We start from the raw sequence: 18,644 nt of genomic DNA on the forward strand, positions 1-18,644 counted from the left end.
TTGTGTAAATATTGCTTTTTTAGATACATGATAGAAAATGTTGGGGTAACTTTTTCCTTTTAAGACACAGTAAACTAAATATGTGTTACAATTTGTTATAAACATTGTAGGACATAGTGATTAAGGGCCGATTATCTCAAATTCGCTAGATGGATAACCTCACTGACATTCACAGGGGGTGCGCTGAAGGAATTATTTAAGAAACAAAAAACAATAGTTTAGAACCCATGTGGGTATGTTTACTTACAGTGCTGTCCAGCCTTCAGACATTCCAACTGTTTGAAAGGGACAGTCCCTACTTCTGAACTATGTCCCGCTGAGACAGCCATATGTCCCTATTTGCAGAATGTCCCTTACCTCAGCACATACACCAAACAGATATGCCCACAACCTGCCCATAGATACCAATTGTACCCAGTGGCGTCACTAGGGTTGGTGTCACCCGGTGCGGTAAGTTATGGTGTCACCCCCCCTCCAGAAAGCAGACACGCACAAAAACACAGGCAAACACACATACAAACACTCAGACACACTTAAAACATACTCAGATGCATACACAAACACTCGGAAACACACTCAGACACACACACAAAAACACACACACAAAAACACTGAGACACACACACACACACACAAAAACACACACACAAAAACACTGAGACACACACACACAAAAACTCAGACACACACATACAAAATATGTAAACTGCACTGCATTAATTATAAAGCTCATGCCTAGAGCTGCTCCCTGGCTCAGCAGAGCATCAAATGAAAGATAAACAGAGCACTCTAAAATAAACCACTGAAGAAAAGTTTTAGGTGCAAACTATGAAAATTCTGCTCTCTGACTCTGTTCCAAGTCTGTCAGTGCACAGCCCCGGGCCGCGTGCCTACCGCTTCTTATGGCCAATCACCTCTGCACTCTGCCCACCCCCAGACCCCCGCCCGCCCTCCTACCTGTTCAGTGTGCACTTAGTGTACCGTAACCGTAATGGTCTGGTGGGCATCATACATGGCTCCTTCACTTTAAAGACAGTGTCAAACAGTCATGCGGTCAGGTGCCAGGTATCCCCTCATGATTTGCCAGTTCCCGTTTAGAGAGACAGCACAGCAGTGAGTGACTCCACTGCTCCACATGTCACTGAGCAGTGAGCACAGATAGGCAAGCAGGTTTAGGCTAGCAGCACAACTTTGCAAGCCCCACAGCATGCCCACAACATTCATAGCGAAATTGGGCAGGGGAGAAGCAAAGTACAAACAAGCAAAAGCAGCCAGGAAATCTATTTGTTGAAATTGCAGCACTGGCTCAAGGGGTAAAAAAATTGTGTGTCTACATCTTCCCCAGTCCCACCAATGTTCACAAATGTCAGCCCCTCTAATAAAAAAAAGCTATGCATCTCAACATTGTATTTCTTTGAATTTCAATAAAATTAAAAAAAAAAAAAAAAAAAAAAAAAATTTTTTTTTTTTTTTTTTTTTTTTTTGGTGTCACCCCCGGGTGGGTGTCACCCGGGTGCGGCCCGCCCCCCCCCCGCCCCCCCCCTAGTGACGCCACTGATTGTACCACCCAATACTCACCAGTGACCCCACCCCATCACAGCACGGTTCCGTCCACTAAATGGCGACAGTCCCCGTGAACTTCCTGAGTTCCTAATACCTAGCCACACATGTTAGGCAATATGTCCGGTGCTCTACTGCTCGTCTTATAGGAAGTAATACGGCCAACAAAAGCAGAAAGTGGGTGCTCATTCTGTTTACTTTCTACAGTGCAGATGGCATGGCCCACCTACACAGAAGTTAAAAAAACAGCCTGCAATAAGGACAGGACATCTTGAAAACTTTTGATCTGTGCTCTGCATAAACTGTCAGTAAGTACTCTTAGTTGAAAAGCTAAACCAGGGCATTTTAACAGTTTTTCGCCACTAGAGGGTGTTAGTTCATGTGTGTCATATAGATAACACTCTGCTCAATCATGTGGAGTTCAGGTAAGCCAGCTCTGATTGGCTAAAATGGATGTCTGTCAAAAGAACTAAAATAAGGAGGCAGTTTTCAGAGGATTAGATACAAGGTAATCACAGAGGTAAAAAGTACATTTATATAACTGTGTTGGTTGTGCAAAACTATGGAATGGGTAATAAAGGGATTGTCTATCTTTTTAAACAATACAAATTATGGTGTAGACTGTCCCTTTAAATGACACATAAATTATCAAAATAGTTTTAAGAAATAACATGCTATAAGTGAAATTGGTTTGGCTGAAAATAGTCACATGACATATTAGTTGAAAATAGGGGATGACAAATAATTAGATATGTCATTAACGCTGCAATAAGCTATTAACCAGCAGAGTTTATACATTATTATTATTATTTATTTGTATAGCAGCACAAAATTCCGTAGCTCTGGTACATTTTACTTTCTACAGATAACTTGATTGCCTGGATCTCCCCCCATCTGCTAACCTCTAATATCTAATAATTGCCTGTGTTCATTACTGCAATATTGCTACAATTAAAGGCAAAGATAATTTGCAGCAGTATAATTATGCCAGATGGACCTCTGCTCAGCACCAGGGTCTCTGCCGTATAGTTATATTACAAGCATTAAAAAAACTTAAATCAAAAAGACTAGTTCCAGCTGGGCTGAGTGCAAGGCATAAACCCCAAATGACAAACATTAGCTTTCGTTTCAAACCGCGTGCCTTAAAAATTAATTACACGCACCTATTTGTCAGGGAATAACAGATGGCTACAGGGAATTATAATGAATGCAGAACCAACACTTTAAAGACACGAAGAGCCTTTAAATGTGGTCTGTTTGGTGTTTTCCCAGTCTAGTCTACAATTAGTCTTTCACTGACAGACAATGATTATTAAGTTGTGCAGAGGAATTGACCCAAATTATTAATTGTGCGCTTGCATTCTCATAACTGAGTGTGTGTATATATATATATATATATATATATATATATATATATATATATATCTCATATGTCACAAGTCTAAAGATATTTGAAAACATGCTGCTTTGTCTACAGCTCTGTATTTGCATCACCAGTTCAGCTAGGAACAATTTAGCTAAATGCTCTGTGCCATTATGAAATCCCAAAGAGCACGTGCACTCACATGTATGTCTGATCACACATTTCCCAATACACGCTCTGATTTTATTGTACTTAAAGGGACAGTCTACTGAAATATTTGTCATTTTTAAAAAGATAGATAACGCCTTTACTACCCATTCCCAAACTTTGCAGAACCAACATTGTTATATTAATGCACTTAATAACCTTTAAACCTCTACATTTCTGCCTGTCTCTACACTCCACTACAGGCTGCCTCTTATCTCAGTGCATTTTTAGAGCTTTTCACAGCTAGTGCTAGTTTTTGAGTGCCATATAGATAAAATTGTGTTCACTCTCGTGGAGTTATTTATGAGTCAGCACTGATTGGCTAAAATGCAATTCTGTCAAAAGAACTGAAATAAGGGGTCAGTCTGTAGAGACTTAGATACAAGGTAATTACAGAGCTAAAATGATATTAATATAATTGTGTAGGTAATGCAAAACTGGGGAATGGATAATAAAGGGATTAACTATATTTTTAAACAATAGAAATGTTGGAGTAGACTGCTCCTTTAACAGCAAACTGTACAGAATTAGTACACTTCACCAGATGCCTAATGGGAACTACAATTTCAAGAGTGCTAGCAGATATTTCTCAAAATATTAATTTAAATACATTTTAACATGGACCATTCCGAAAAGCAAAAAGATCTCTGCAGACAATACAATATATAATGCTGTAGGAAGGTATTAAATATAAACAAAGGAACAGATATATGAAAATCCACTACAATTTTATTGAAATATATATCAGCATGAGGCAGATAAACAGGTATCTGATGATGGCTTAAGCCGAAACGCGTCGGCCCATTCCTTTGTCACTTGCAAGTGTGATTTTATATATGTTTATCCTTTTCATGCTTGAATAAATATCTATTTATTTTTGATCCGTGCTCCACATATCTTTGTTTTTACTAACCAGATAAACGGTATATTTAATAAAGCATTTAAGATCTAAAATATGATTCTCAAGCAATAGTAAAAAAATTCATAAATCGTATTATCCAATGCTGATGATATAACTGTAGAAATTATACCTAATATGGGTCTAGAGGACATTATTCACAAGAAACGCTTGATGAGACATTCAAGTTGAAATTGAAATCATACAAACCCAAGTTCATAGGAAAAATGTATTATTGTTCACAAAAATAATATAGGGAGCGCCCTCAAATATATATATGTGTAACTATATATACTGTTTATATATATATATATATATATATATATACAGTATATATATATATATATATATATATATATATATATATATATATAAAACCAATAACAATATGAAATACAAAAACAAAGAAGTAAAGTGAAAAGGCAAGTCACAAAATAAACATAATGTCCCACATATATTACGTGGCTATAAAGAATTCCTTGCAAATTAATGCGCGTATAATGTTTAAGAAAGGCCCTGCTCAGACAGCACTCTGTAAGGGATCTAACTCTTCTCACAGTGATAGATAACTGCAAGAACAAAAGTACACAGGGGCGCCACATGGCCTAGTTCAGCGGAATGGGGATAAGAAAGAATTGCACTCATAATTTCAGGAGCACCTAACGGAGGGGGCATAAAAGGCAGGCTGGATCCTTAGTCATCCAGCAGACTGTAACTCCGGTATCAGCATCAGTGGAACAGCACACAGTCCGCAGTTTCCCAGTAATCAAGTGTCAATATAGTGTCAGAGAAAGTAGCAGCTAATAAAAACAACTTTGTTTATTAAAAACAATTAAAACTGCTTCATATGCACAGTGACACATTTCTCAGCTAATGGCTGTTTCCTCATGGTAGTGTGTTTTAATCTCCATGCAAGATCAAAACACACTGGCGCGCACACACACGCCTGCACACAACCGCCTGCACTCTTAAACACACACGCCTGCACACAACCACCCGCACTCTTAAACACACACGCACGTGCACAACTGCACAAGCACACATGCCCACAAAAAAAACTACACACACAGACATACGCACACGCATACACACATATTTTTTAAAGCATGCTCACGATACAACAGATCGTCAGCATGCTGCATTATATTGTTCATTTGTTTAAAGTATTTTGTGCGCACTCAATATTCATTTTAATTTTTAATATATAATTTAAGATGATTCAAATATGTTGAACTTTAAAGGCACCTTCTAGATGTAAAATATTGGATATTACAATACACACAAGAATAAAGTCCAGCACTCGCTCACAAGCTCTAACCTAAGTTTAAAAGAAACTGGAAGAGTCAGTTACCGAATTTGGCCAAATTGGACAAGCCCTGGTACCACGTCAAGGTCTTTTCCAAACCTGGGACCCTAATACAGCCACACAAGTGCAGGCTCACACACAGGCGCAAGCTCATATTCAAACAAACTGGGAACTAGTCAGGGTTCACAGAATCACCCTTAAGCACAAGCAAAACAAGGAAAGTGGAACATTACTCCCAGACTGGACCGGGGACACAAAACAAGGAAAGTGAGTACTGGGAGTACAGTACTGTTCCACTTTCCTTAAAATATTGGATAAGTATGAATATAAGTATGTGTGTATTTAACATGTTATAAAAATATTTCACATTCGGTAATACTAGTAGTTAGGGCATTCCCCCCTTTACATCTAGTAGAAAAAAAATGTTCATTGATGACAGCATAGACAAATGTAGAAATAAAGTGCAGCAGCTCTCTCGTGTGCAGGCTGACATGGGTTACTGCCAAACCCCTCCTCAATCTCTTACACACAACAAAGTCCAACAGCACTGAATGTTTCAATCATAAAAAGACCTTTATTCTTCATCTTAGGGTCATGCCATCTATATATCGGGCCACAAGCCCTTAATCGTGTATCAGCATAGACAAGCCACAGCCATGAATACATTCAATGTAAACCAAGTGCAATGTATCATTTTCAGCACCTTCCAGAATTTGGCAAGTGCTTCACAAAAATCTTCCTTAACTTGTTTCTAAACTTTAAATGGCGTTATCTCTTCCTGGACCAGTTTAAAGATTATTAGCAGCAGAAAATGATTAACACCAGGAACGTGTTATTTATACAGCATGCTATAAAGAGTAACTGTTGCTCTGTAACATCACATGACAACGCACACAATACAGAATGTCATTCCATCCTTACTGAGTGGGAGAAATCACAACACAAATTTCCCTCATTCTGATTATTTACTGTAAATTAAATCTGTCAGACTCTTAAATAATTGTACCTGTCTGATCGTTTTCAGAGACATCCATCATCTATTCTGAGATCATTTAATACAATGGCTCTGAGAAATATCGCGGTGGAAGATCAGGCACGTAAAGGATGATTTACAATAAAACAAAAGTACTCAGGTTATGAATGAAATGATTTACAGGATTGCTATTATCATTTAATTGTAGAGAGACAACAAATTATGTGGTAACACAATATACAAAGGTAGCATTTAAGAGCCCTGCCAAGAGTTTCCAATTGTTGTAGAGTACCTAGCTACAGGACAGCTGGGCTCATAGCTATACATGCTAAGGGGGTGCAAGGGACTGACAAAAGGAGAGGAACTAAGAAGGGGCAGGTTAGCACACATGGTATGGATTCCTGAACAGTAGAGTCTTTAAGGAACACTTGAAAACATGGAGAGTCTTGTAGAGCGTGGGAGAGAGTTCCACAAGTTGTGGGCCAATCTGGAGAAGACCTATAGACAGGAATGTGAGGTGGAGAGAGAAGAGGATAGGAGGTGGTTATGGGCAGAGTGAAGGGGATGGGTGGGAGAGTATCTGGATACGAGGACAGAGATATAAGAAAAAGTCGTGTTACTGAGGGCCTTGAATATTAGGCTAACACAGACTCAGTTAGCTGTGCTGCAAACAGTATATATTTGTTATTATTATTATTATCGGTTATTTGTAGAGCGCCAACAGATTTCGCAACGCTATATGTCAACATGGATCCAGCGCTACGGAATTTGGCGGCGCTATACAAATAAATGATAATAATAATGCATATACAGTGGCAAGCTAAAGCATGTGAATCAGGAATTAATCGGATTTCTGCCTAAATTGGTCATAGAATCTGATCAACTAAACCACAATAGACAAACACAGTCTGCTTAAAGGGACAGTCAACACAAATTGTTATTGTTTAAAAAGATATATAATGACTTTACTCCCCATTCCCCAGCTTTGCACAAACAACATGGTTATATCAATATACTTTATAACATTTACACCTCTAAATTTCTTCCTATTTCTAAGTCACTACAGACAGCCTCTATTCACATGCTTTTTTATTAGCTTTTCACAACAGGAGACCGCTAGTTTATGTGGGCCATATAGATAACATTGTGCTCTCTCCCATGGAGTTGTGCATGACACTGCATTAATTGCAAGTCAATATAATAAATATAAAGTCATGTGATCAGGGGCTTGTCAGAAGGTTCCTAGATACAAGGTAATCACAGAGGTAAAAAGTACATTAATATAACTGTGTTGGTTATGCAAAACCGGGGAATGGGTAATAAAGGGATTATCTATCTTTTAAAACAATAACAATTCTGGTATAGACTGTCCCTTTAAAAAATTTCTTTCGTGATTGACTGTTATCAAATTTACTTTGCTCTTATGATATTCTTTGTTAAAGAAATACCTAGTCTGGAGGACTACATGACAGGAAACACTGCTGTCATTTAGTGCTAACATAGTTATAAAACTGCTGCCATATATTGCTCAATTCATGTGCATGGCCCTACACCTTCCTACTTGCTTTTCAACAAAGGATACAAAAAGAACAAAGTACATTTGATAATGGAAATTTACACTCTGTCTGAATCATGAAAGAAAATGTTTGGGCTTTATGTCCCTTTAACAAACAGCAAATTTAGGTTTTATGTCTTTATTGAACACGATGTGTAAACATTCACAGGGAAAGGTGGATAAGTATGTAAAACATTGTTTTTTTAACTGGTTAAACCCAAAAATATTATTTCATGATTCAGACAGAGCATAGAATTTTAAACAACTTTCCAATTTACTTCTATTATTTAATTTGCTTCCTTCTCTTGTTATCCTTTGCTGAAAGGTTTATCTAGGAAAGCTCAGGAGCAGCAAAGTACGGTACCTAGGTTCTAGCTGCTGATTGGTGGCTGCATATATATACCGATTGTCATTGGATCACCCATGTGTTCACTTAGAAACCAGTAGTGCATTGCTGCTCCTTCAACAAATGATACTAAGAGAATGAAACAAATTTGATAATAGAAGTAAACTGGAAAGTTGTTTATAATTGTATGTTCTACCTAAATCATGAAAGAAAATTGTGTTTCATGTCCCTTTAACTCTCCTTTAGCAGCCATAACCTTAACCCCACGTGTCCTGTAGTTACGGGTTAGACCTACACAATGGTAATGATGAATTTTAGACCATTCTTCTGCTTCAGCTCAGTAATATTCTTGGCTGAAGTCAACTGCTCTCTTGAGGTCTCTAGCTCAATGCATTTAAAGGGACAGTCAAGTCAAAATGAAACTTTCATGATTCAGATAGGGCATCAATTTTAAACAACTTTCCAATTTGCCGTTAACATCAAATTGTCTTTGTTCTTTTGGTATTCTTTGTTGAAAGCTAAAACTAAGTAGGCTAATATGCTAATTTCTAAGCCCTTGAAGACTGCCTCTTATCTTATGACAGTTTTTCACTACTAGAGGGCGCTAGTTTATGTGTGCCATATAGATAACATTGTGCTCACTCCTGTGGAGTTATGAGTCAGCACTGATTGGCTAAAGTGCAAGTCTGTCAAAAGAACTGAAATAAGGGGGCAGTCTGCAGAGGCTTAGATACAAGGTAATTACAGAGGTAAAAAGTGTATTTATATAACTGTGTTAGTTGTGCAAAACTGGGGAATGGGTAATAAAACTGGGGAATGGGTAATAAAACTGGGGAATGGGTAATAAAACTGGGGAATGGGTAATAAAACTGGGGAATGGGTAACATTCTGGAGTAGACTGACCCTTTAATTACTTGTACACGTTTCATAGTTTTATAGTTTAAAAGTATGATTTGAACTTTATTTTTCAACTTTGTATTCAACAAACAAAATAAAATAATCTGGTTTATTAACATGAAAACTGAGCATGCGGAAGAATATAGCATTGACAAATAGCAGTGCAAAGAGCCATTAATTACCACTTGATTGGGTTTTTTCAGCAAAACCAAGGGGTAGAAAAGTCCAATATACCTGAAAAAAGTTGACTGAATGGTGTTTTCTTGTTAATTGGATTACCAATATCAAGGCCTAGGATACAATATGCTTTTTTTCAACATTTAAGCAACTAATATAATTAAAAAAAATGTTTTATATTATATTAAGTAAATCTTCCTGGTAAACCAAAGCATTACTGTGAATTCTTTCCCCTTTTTGTTAACTTTTTATCCAAGTGACATGTTTTAATTGGTCTGAAAATCTTTTGGTACTTTCCAAATATTTTATTAATTAATTTAAAAGTATAATATGCAAGTCTGTCAAAAGCACTGAGATAAGGGGGAAGTCTGCAGAGGCTTAGATACACAGTGTTCACAGAGGTAAAAAGTATATTAATATAACAGTGTTAATTATGCAAAACTGTGTAATAAAGGGATTAACTCAGTGGAGGCTCCTCCATTTGTGCACAAGCGCACGTGCCCCCCTGTCAGATTGCTGAGCAAAAAGAAAAAATGTCAGATGAGAAAAAAAAATAAACTGTCAGATGCTGAGAAAATAAAAATAAAAAAAATTATGCTGAATAAAATTATGCTGAATAAAATATAATTTTTTCAATGGCCCCCTATTGGAAAAATTATATTTTATTTTTTTAACCCCCAAAAATAACATTCTGCTTGTTTTCTTTTAAAAAGTAAAAAAAAAAATTGTGTGTGTCTGTTTCTTTAATACGAAACCGCACGTGCGATAGGCATGATATAGGGCTCTGTCAGTGATGCCTACGTCAGTCTGCAGGATTTGGGCCAGCCTCAAGCAATTCTAATTGATAGCTTGATCGCACACACTGAACTGTGCGAGTGGGGAGGGACCAATTCCAGCCTGTGCTCTGATAGGCTGCACCGATGACATCACCGGTCGGTGACCGGCTCCTCCCCCGATCAATCAACAACAACAGGGCCAGGCGTTCTAGAACGATTCAACAGACAAGTTCAGCCTGGCTGTGCCCGCCCCTCTCGCTCTCAGCCTCTCTGATAGGCTGCACGGTCTGCAATGAAGATGACAGATACGTCATCACCGGCTCCTCCCCGCATCAACGGCGTGAAAAATTCAGTGTTGAGTTTGCTGTTGAGCGGAGAGGAGTGAAGTAGTAGTCTGCAGCAGAACTGTACTTAACTGAACGATTAATATCTTTCTTGACTTTAAAGTCTTTATATCTATATCGATTCGATCGATACTACCAAAAAATTACTTGTCTGTCTGACCTGTTGAACAGTCAACTGTCTTGAATTACAGACTCAGTTGAACTTAGTTACACAGCAGCACTATTGTGTAATATACTAATATATTTTGAGGCTCTAGAGAGCCTAGATAGGGAGAGTTTTTAGTTAGTGGAGCAGCTTTCACTGACTTCACTTGGGCAGAATTTTTTTTTTTAAAAATAGCTCCAGCCTCCCCTCCTGCTAGACGGTGTGGAGTCTGTGGACCTTTATAATTCTCATAATTTTTGGGGCCCTGTCCCCTGAACAGTTAGATAGTCAGTCAGTCTGTGTCAGTGTAGTAGAAAAAGACCTTTATTTTTTTAATTAGCAGCAGGCAGCAGCCAGATACTTAAATAGATTAGATCAATCGTTTGATTATAGGACTAGGGGAGTGCTACTTAAAAACAACTTGCCTTTATTCTTATCTTTTAAGTATTTAGCAGATAATTAATTATATTGCAAGTTTTGCATTAGTAGATTGCAAGTTTTGAGAAAAAATTTAAAAGTTTTTTTTTTTCTTTTTTTTCAACAAAAGCAGTTAATTGATTGCTGCTGCTATATTAACTGTATAATTTATTATAAAATATAAATTATTATAATTATACTAGTTAAAACACTATTTTATTTGAGAATTATTAGCAGTTTGCAGAGAGTCTCAGAGTTTTTAAAACAAATAAACAATTATATATTTTATAACAGCTTCACAGCTACTTACCTACAAGTTATAAAAGTAGTCACGGCTGCTATCTGCTGTAATTATACTAGTTAAAACTTAAAACACTATTTTAGTTTAAAATTATTAGCAGTTTGCAGAAAGTCTCAGAGTTTTTAAAACAATAATATATTTTATAACAGCTTCACAGCTACTAACCTACAGTCCTACAAGTTATATATTTTAGAACAACCGCAAAACTACTTGCCTACTAGTTTTAGACTGTAGTTCACCTTGCCCGTTGACGGCTGTCACGGCTGCTGCCTGCTGTAATTATACTACTTAAAGTTAAAACACTATTTTAGTTTAGAATTATTAGCAGATTGCAGAGAGTCTCAGAGTTTTTAAAAGAATTATATATTTTATAACAGCTTCACAGCTACTTACCTACAGTCCTAAAAGTTATATATTTTAGAACAACCAAAAATCTACTTGCCTACTAGTTTTAGACTGTAGTTCACCTTGCCCGTTGACGGCTGTCACAGCTGCTGCCTGCTGTAATTATACTACTTAAAGTTAAAACACTATTTTAGTTTAGAATTATTAGCAGATTGCAGAGAGTCTCTGAGTTTATAAAACAATTATATATTTTATAACAGCTTCACAGCTACTTACCTACAGTCCTACAAGTTATATATTTTAGAACAACCAAAAATCTACTTGCCTACTAGTTTTAGACTGTAGTTCACCTTGCCCGTTGACGGCTGTCACGGCTGCTGCCTGCTGTAATTATACTACTTAAAGTTAAAACACTATTTTAGTTTAGAATTATTAGCAGATTGCAGAGAGTCTCAGAGTTTATAAAACAATTATATATTTTATAACAGCTTCACAGCTACTTACCTACAGTCCTAAAAACAGAATTCATGCTTACCTGATAAATTACTTTCTCCAACGGTGTGTCCGGTCCACGGCGTCATCCTTACTTGTGGGATATTCTCTTCCCCAACAGGAAATGGCAAAGAGCCCAGCAAAGCTGGTCATATGATCCCTCCTAGGCTCCGCCTACCCCAGTCATTCGACCGACGTACAGGAGGAAATATGCATAGGAGAAACCATATGATACCGTGGTGACTGTAGTTAGAGAAAATAATTCATCAGACCTGATTAAAAAAACCAGGGCGGGCCGTGGACCGGACACACCGTTGGAGACAGTAATTTATCAGGTAAGCATAAATTCTGTTTTCTCCAACATAGGTGTGTCCGGTCCACGGCGTCATTCTTACTTGTGGGAACCAATACCAAAGCTTTAGGACACGGATGAAGGGAGGGAGCAAATCAGGTCACCTAAATGGAAGGCACCACGGCTTGCAAAACCTTTCTCCCAAAAATAGCCTCTGAAGAAGCAAAAGTATCAAATTTGAAAAATTTGGCAAAATTGTGCAGTGAAGACCAAGTCGCTGCCTTACATATCTGGTCAACAGAAGCCTCGTTCTTGAAGGCCCATGTGGAAGCCACAGCCCTAGTGGAGTGAGCTGTGATTCTTTCAGGAGGCTGCCGTCCGGCAGTCTCATAAGCCAAACGGATAATGCTTTTAAGCCAAAAAGAAAGAGAGGTAGAAGTTGCTTTTTGACCTCTCCTTTTACCAGAATAAACAACAAACAAAGAAGAAGTTTGTCTGAAATCTTTAGTGGCCTTTAAATAGAATTTTAGAGCACGGACTACGTCCAAATTGTGTAACTTTCCAAGATAATAACTTAATATCTACGGAATGTAAGGGTTCAAACGGAACCCCTTGAAGGACTGAAAGAACTAGATTAAGACTCCAGGGAGGAGTCAAAGGTCTGTAAACAGGCTTGATTCTAACCAGAGCCTGAACAAACGCTTGAACGTCTGGCACAGCTGCCAGCCTTTGTGAAGTAAAACAGATAACGCAGAAATCTGTCCCTTCAGGGAACTTGCAGATAATCCCTTCTCCAAACCCTCTTGTAGAAAGGATAAAATCCTAGGAATTTTTATCTTGTTCCATGGGAATCCTTTAGATTCACACCAACAGATATATTTTTTCCATATCTTATGGTAAATTTTTCTAGTTACAGGCTTTCTAGCCTGAATCAGAGTATCTATTACAGAATCTGAAAACCCACGCTTTGATAAAATCAAGCGTTCAATCTCCAAGCAGTCAGTTGGAGAGAAACCAGATTCGGATGTTCGAATGGACCTTGAACAAGAAGGTCCTGTCTCAAAGGTAGCTTCCATGGTGGAGCCGATGACATATTCACCAGGTCTGCATACCAAGTCCTGCGTGGCCACGCAGGAGCTTCCTGGCCCCTTCAGATTGGTGTGAGGGTATGTCAGAAACGTTATCATCAGCGTCCTCTTGCTCTTCAGTGTTTAAAACAGAGCAATCGCGCTTTCTTTGATAAGTAGGCATTTTAGATAAAATATTTGCAATAGAATTATCCATAACAGCTGTTAATTGTTGCATAGTAATAAGTATTGGCGCACTAGATGTACTAGGGGCCTCTTGTGTGGGCAAAACTGGTGTAGACACAGAAGGGGGTGATGCAGTACCATGCTTACTCCCCTCATCTGCAGAATTATCTTGGGCACTATTATTATCTGTGGCATCATTGTCCCTACTTTGTTTGGACACCATGTCACAATTATCACATATATTTAAATGGGGAGACACATTGGCTTTCATACACATAGAACATCGTTTATCTGATGGTTCAGACATGTTAAACAGGCTTAAACATTGGCAACAAAGCACAAAAAACGTTTTAAAATAAAACCGTTACTGTCACTTTAAATTTTAAACAGAACACACTTTATTACTGAATATGCGAAAAAGTATGAAGCAATTGTTCAAAATTCACCAAAATTTCACCACAGTGTCTTAAAGCCTTAAAAGTATTGCACACCAAATTTGAAAGCTTTAACCCTTAAAATAACGGAACCGGAGCCGTTTTTACATTTAACCCCTATACAGTCCCAGGAATCTGCTTTGCTGAGACCCAACCAAGCCCAGAGGGGAATACGATACCAAATGACGCCTTCTATAAGCTTTTTCAGTGGATCTTAGCTCCTCACACATGCATCTGCATGCCTTGCCTTCCCAAAACAACTGCGCATTAGTGGCGCGAAAATGAGGCTCTGCCTATGACTAGAGAAGGCCCCCATCTGAAAAAGGTGTCCATACAGTGCCTGCCGTTTTTTAACAACAATCCCCAAGATTATAATAACTATAAAGAGCTATAATCTGTCAAATATGCTTAGCAAAGTAATCGTTTTAGCCCAGAAAAATGTCTACCAGTTTTTTAAGCCCTTATAAAGCCTTTATTCTTTTACTTAATCTAAGAAAATGGCTTACCAGTCCCCATAGGGAAAATGACAGCCTTCCAGCATTACCAAGTCGTGTTAGAAATGTGGCCAGTCATACCTCAGGCAGAAAAGTCTGCCAACTGCTTCCCCCAACTGAAGTTACTTCATCTCAACAGTCCTGTGTGGAAACAGCAATCGATTTTAGTAACGTTTGCTAAAATCATCTTCCTCTTACAAACAGAAATCTTCTTCTCTTTTCTGTTTCAGAGTAAATAGTACATACCAGCACTATTTTAAAATAACAAACACTTGATTGAAGAATAAAAACTACATTTAAACACCAAAAAACTCTTAGCCATCTCCGTGGAGATGTTGCCTGTGCAACGGCAAAGAGAATGACTGGGGTAGGCGGAGCCTAGGAGGGATCATATGACCAGCTTTGCTGGGCTCTTTGCCATTTCCTGTTGGGGAAGAGAATATCCCACAAGTAAGGATGACGCCGTGGACCGGACACACCTATGTTGGAGAAAGTTATATATTTTAGAACAACCAAAAATCTACTTGCCTACTAGTTTTAGACTGTAGTTCACATTGCCCGTTGAAGGCTGTCACGGCTGCTGCCTGCTGTAATTATACTAGTTAAAACACTATTTTAGTTTAGAATTATTAGCAGATTGCAGAGAGTCTCTGAGTTTATAAAACAATTATATATTTTATAACAGCTTCACAGCTACTTACCTACAGTCCTACAAGTTATATATTTTAGAACAACCGCAAAACTACTTGCCTACTAGTTTTAGACTGTAGTTCACCTTCCCAGTTGACGGCTGTCACGGCTGCTGCCTGCTGTAATTATACTACTTAAAACACTATTTTAGTTTAGAATTATTAGCTGTTTGCAGAGAGTCTCAGAGTTGTTAAAACAATTATATATTTTATAACAGCTTCACAGCTACTTACCTACAAGTTGTATAATTTATAACAGCTGCAAAGCTAATTACCAACTTGACTTGCCTATTAAGTCAAGTTTTATATTTTATAACAGCAATACTACTATTTATATATTATAACAGCAAAACTACTTGTCTCAAAGTTATATATATATATCTATATTATAACAGCAAAACAACTAACCTACAAGTTATATATTTTATAAGAGCCGCAAGGCTACTTACCTAGTTAAAGTTATATATTTTATAACAGCAAAGTACTGTTCTTTGTGTGTAAACTAACAGTTAAGATGGCACTTAGTAAAATCAGTGTGTCTGAGCTAAAGCAATTACATTTTTCAACGTTACCCATGGAAAGAAAAATTGAAATTAAAATGCTCAGGCCAACACCTATGCTTAACCTTATCCAGGTGACAAAATGTAAAACTAGAGATTTCAAAAGAGAATTCAAACCCGAGGTATATGATAAATATGCATGGATTTGTGGCTGTGAATTATCTAACAGACTCTTTTGTTTTTATTGTCTCCTGTTTGCAAAACAAAGTGGTGAAGCAAGCTGGGTGAGTTCTGGTGTCGCCGATTTATCACATTTAAATCAAAAAATAAATAAACATAATTGTTCACAATCACATTTAAACTCCACATTAGAGTTTAATTTGCTAGGAAGGGTTGATATTCGACAACAACTTGACAGTGCATATCGTTTAAATATTAGAAAACATAATGAGCAAGTAACGAAAAATCGTTATGTTCTTTCGAAAATAATTAATTGTATTTTATTTTGCGGCGCATTTGAACTTGCACTTCGAGGACATGACGAACGCGAGGATTCATTAAATCCAGGCATTTTCAGAGGTCTTATAAACTTCTCAGCAGAGCTTGATGCATCTCTAAAAGAACATCTCGCTAGTGCCACTGTTTTTAAAGGAACGTCAAAAGAAATTCAAAACGATTTATTAGACTGTATGCTTACTGTTTGCCAGAACCAAATAAAAAAGGAAATCTCAAAAGCAAGTTTTGTAGCAGTGATAGCAGATGAAACTACTGATGTTTCATCTGCCTTCCAATTGGTTGTTGTTTTTCGATACATTATAGGTAACGGTCAACCGGTTGAGAGATTCTGGGAATTCACTAATCCAGCTGGACATGATGCAGAATCTTTAGCTACGTGTATTCAAGCTACTTTGGAAAAAGTTATAGACAACCCAGAGAAACTGATATCGCAGAGTTACGACGGTGCAAGCGTGATGAGTGGTCAGCATGCGGGTGTTCAGGCTATAATTAAACGTACCTACAAGAATGCACATTTTGTGCATTGCTACGCACATCAGCTCAATTTAATTGTCAGCCAAGCAAGCAGTCAAAATCAACAAGTTCGAGTATTTTTTTCAAATCTAAGTGACATTACTAACTTTTTTAGTAACTCGCCACAAAGGATAGCTATTCTAGATGAAACTGTTAGAAGAAGGATACCTCATGGTTCTGCCACCAGGTGGAATTTCAAGAGTCGAACCGTCAATACAGTTTTTGAAAACAGGGAACAGTTAATTGAATGCATGGAAAAAATAGAGTCAACATCGAAAAAAGAAATAGCTATAACTCAAGCGGGGGGTATTCGGCGTATGTTACAAGACTCGGTATTCGTGTTTTGGCTTACAGTTTTTCACAATATTATGCCACATGTAGATGTGTTATACAACCAACTTCAGAAAACACAAACAGATGCGGCACTTATTCGAAAACATATTAACACTTTCCAGCAGACTACTGGGAATATTGTTGAGGGTCTCGTGGATTCCACTCAATATCAGCAGATACTTGAGAATAATGTTGAGGAATCAGTCACAAACTTCAGCTGAAGTTACCCCCAGGCCGGGGCTGGATATTTCAAGAAGACGATGACCAAAAACACTGCTGGTTCAAATGGGCGGGGCCATTTGAGGGGTGTGACTTTCACAAAGGGGTGTGGCTTTTTAAATGGGTGTGGCTTGTTAAATGGGCGTGTTTTTAAAAAGGGCGTGGTTTTTCAAAGGGGTGTGTCTTTCTAATAGGGGGAGGGTCTTGTGCACACCCATCCTAAAAATTCACCAGCCGCCACTGGATTAACTATCTATTTAAACAATACAAATTCTGGAGTAGACTGTCCCTTTAACACACAAATAAAATAAAAATCCATCGTTGTGGGCTTTGTGTGGTCCTACCTGAGTTGTCATGCCAGACTCGCACTTTACAGAGGTCACCAAGACTCAGCATATCAGAGAACCGGAACACATCCATCTGATTCCTCTCAAACTTGTTAGAGTTATTTGACTGCTTCAGGGCCAATGTCCCAGAGTCTCCGTTCTCTCCAAAGAGAATGAGGAATACGTTGGCATCAGTGCCAGCTCCTGTAACGAAGCAAGTACAAGACAATTAGTAATAACGCCATGTGATCGCAATAAGGTAGTTACATTACAGCATAGGTTGTCTTCACTCACTTTACATTAAAGGGATATAGAAGGGATACTAAAATAATCTCTCAAAACCCCATAGTAACAGCTAAAATGAATTATAATGGTTTTCCTCTTTTATTATTAAATCAACATAAAAGGTACATAATCATAGCTAAAAAAACTTTTATCACACTGCAAATCACAGAGCTTCTGAATATTTTATAAGTAACAAAATGGAAGGGTTGACCATAGTGTTCCATAAAGAGGAAACTAATAATACTGTAATATTGCTGAAGTATGCTTTGAGTATTAAAGGGACATGAAACCCAAATTTTTTCTTTCATGATTTAGAAAGAGAACGCAATTTTAAACATCTTTCTAATTTACTTCTATTATCTAATTTGTTTTATTCTCTTGATATTCTTTGCTGAAAAGCATATCTAGATATGCTCAGTAGCTGCTGATTGGTTGCTGCACATAGAAGCCTCATGTGATTGGCTTACCCATGTGCATTGCTTTTTCTTCAAATAAGGATATCTAAAAAATGAAGCAAAATAAATAATAGAAGTAAATTGTAATGTTTAAATTTCTATTCTCTATCTGAATCATGAAAGAAAGATTTTGGGTTTAGTGGCCCTTTAAAGGGACATGATGTTTCTTTCATGATTAGATTTTTAAACAACGTTCTTATTTACTTTTGTTATCAATTTTGCATTCTTTTTAG

The 18,644-nt window shown here is 37.6% G+C and overlaps 1 protein-coding gene across 1 annotated transcript in view; it reads right to left on the bottom strand.

The window, feature by feature from the left end:
• Nucleotides 1-18,644, bottom strand: part of LOXHD1 (lipoxygenase homology PLAT domains 1) — a 666,378-nt gene that overhangs the window by 41,137 nt on the left and 606,597 nt on the right. Inside the window, exon 43 of the mRNA XM_053701077.1 lies at nucleotides 17,690-17,875. Within this exon, the coding sequence (XP_053557052.1) occupies nucleotides 17,690-17,875 (186 nt within the window). The remainder of the gene's footprint in view (nucleotides 1-17,689; nucleotides 17,876-18,644) is intronic.

Source organism: Bombina bombina, chromosome 2 (assembly GCF_027579735.1).
Source record: "Bombina bombina isolate aBomBom1 chromosome 2, aBomBom1.pri, whole genome shotgun sequence".
Taxonomy (NCBI): domain Eukaryota; kingdom Metazoa; phylum Chordata; class Amphibia; order Anura; family Bombinatoridae; genus Bombina; species Bombina bombina.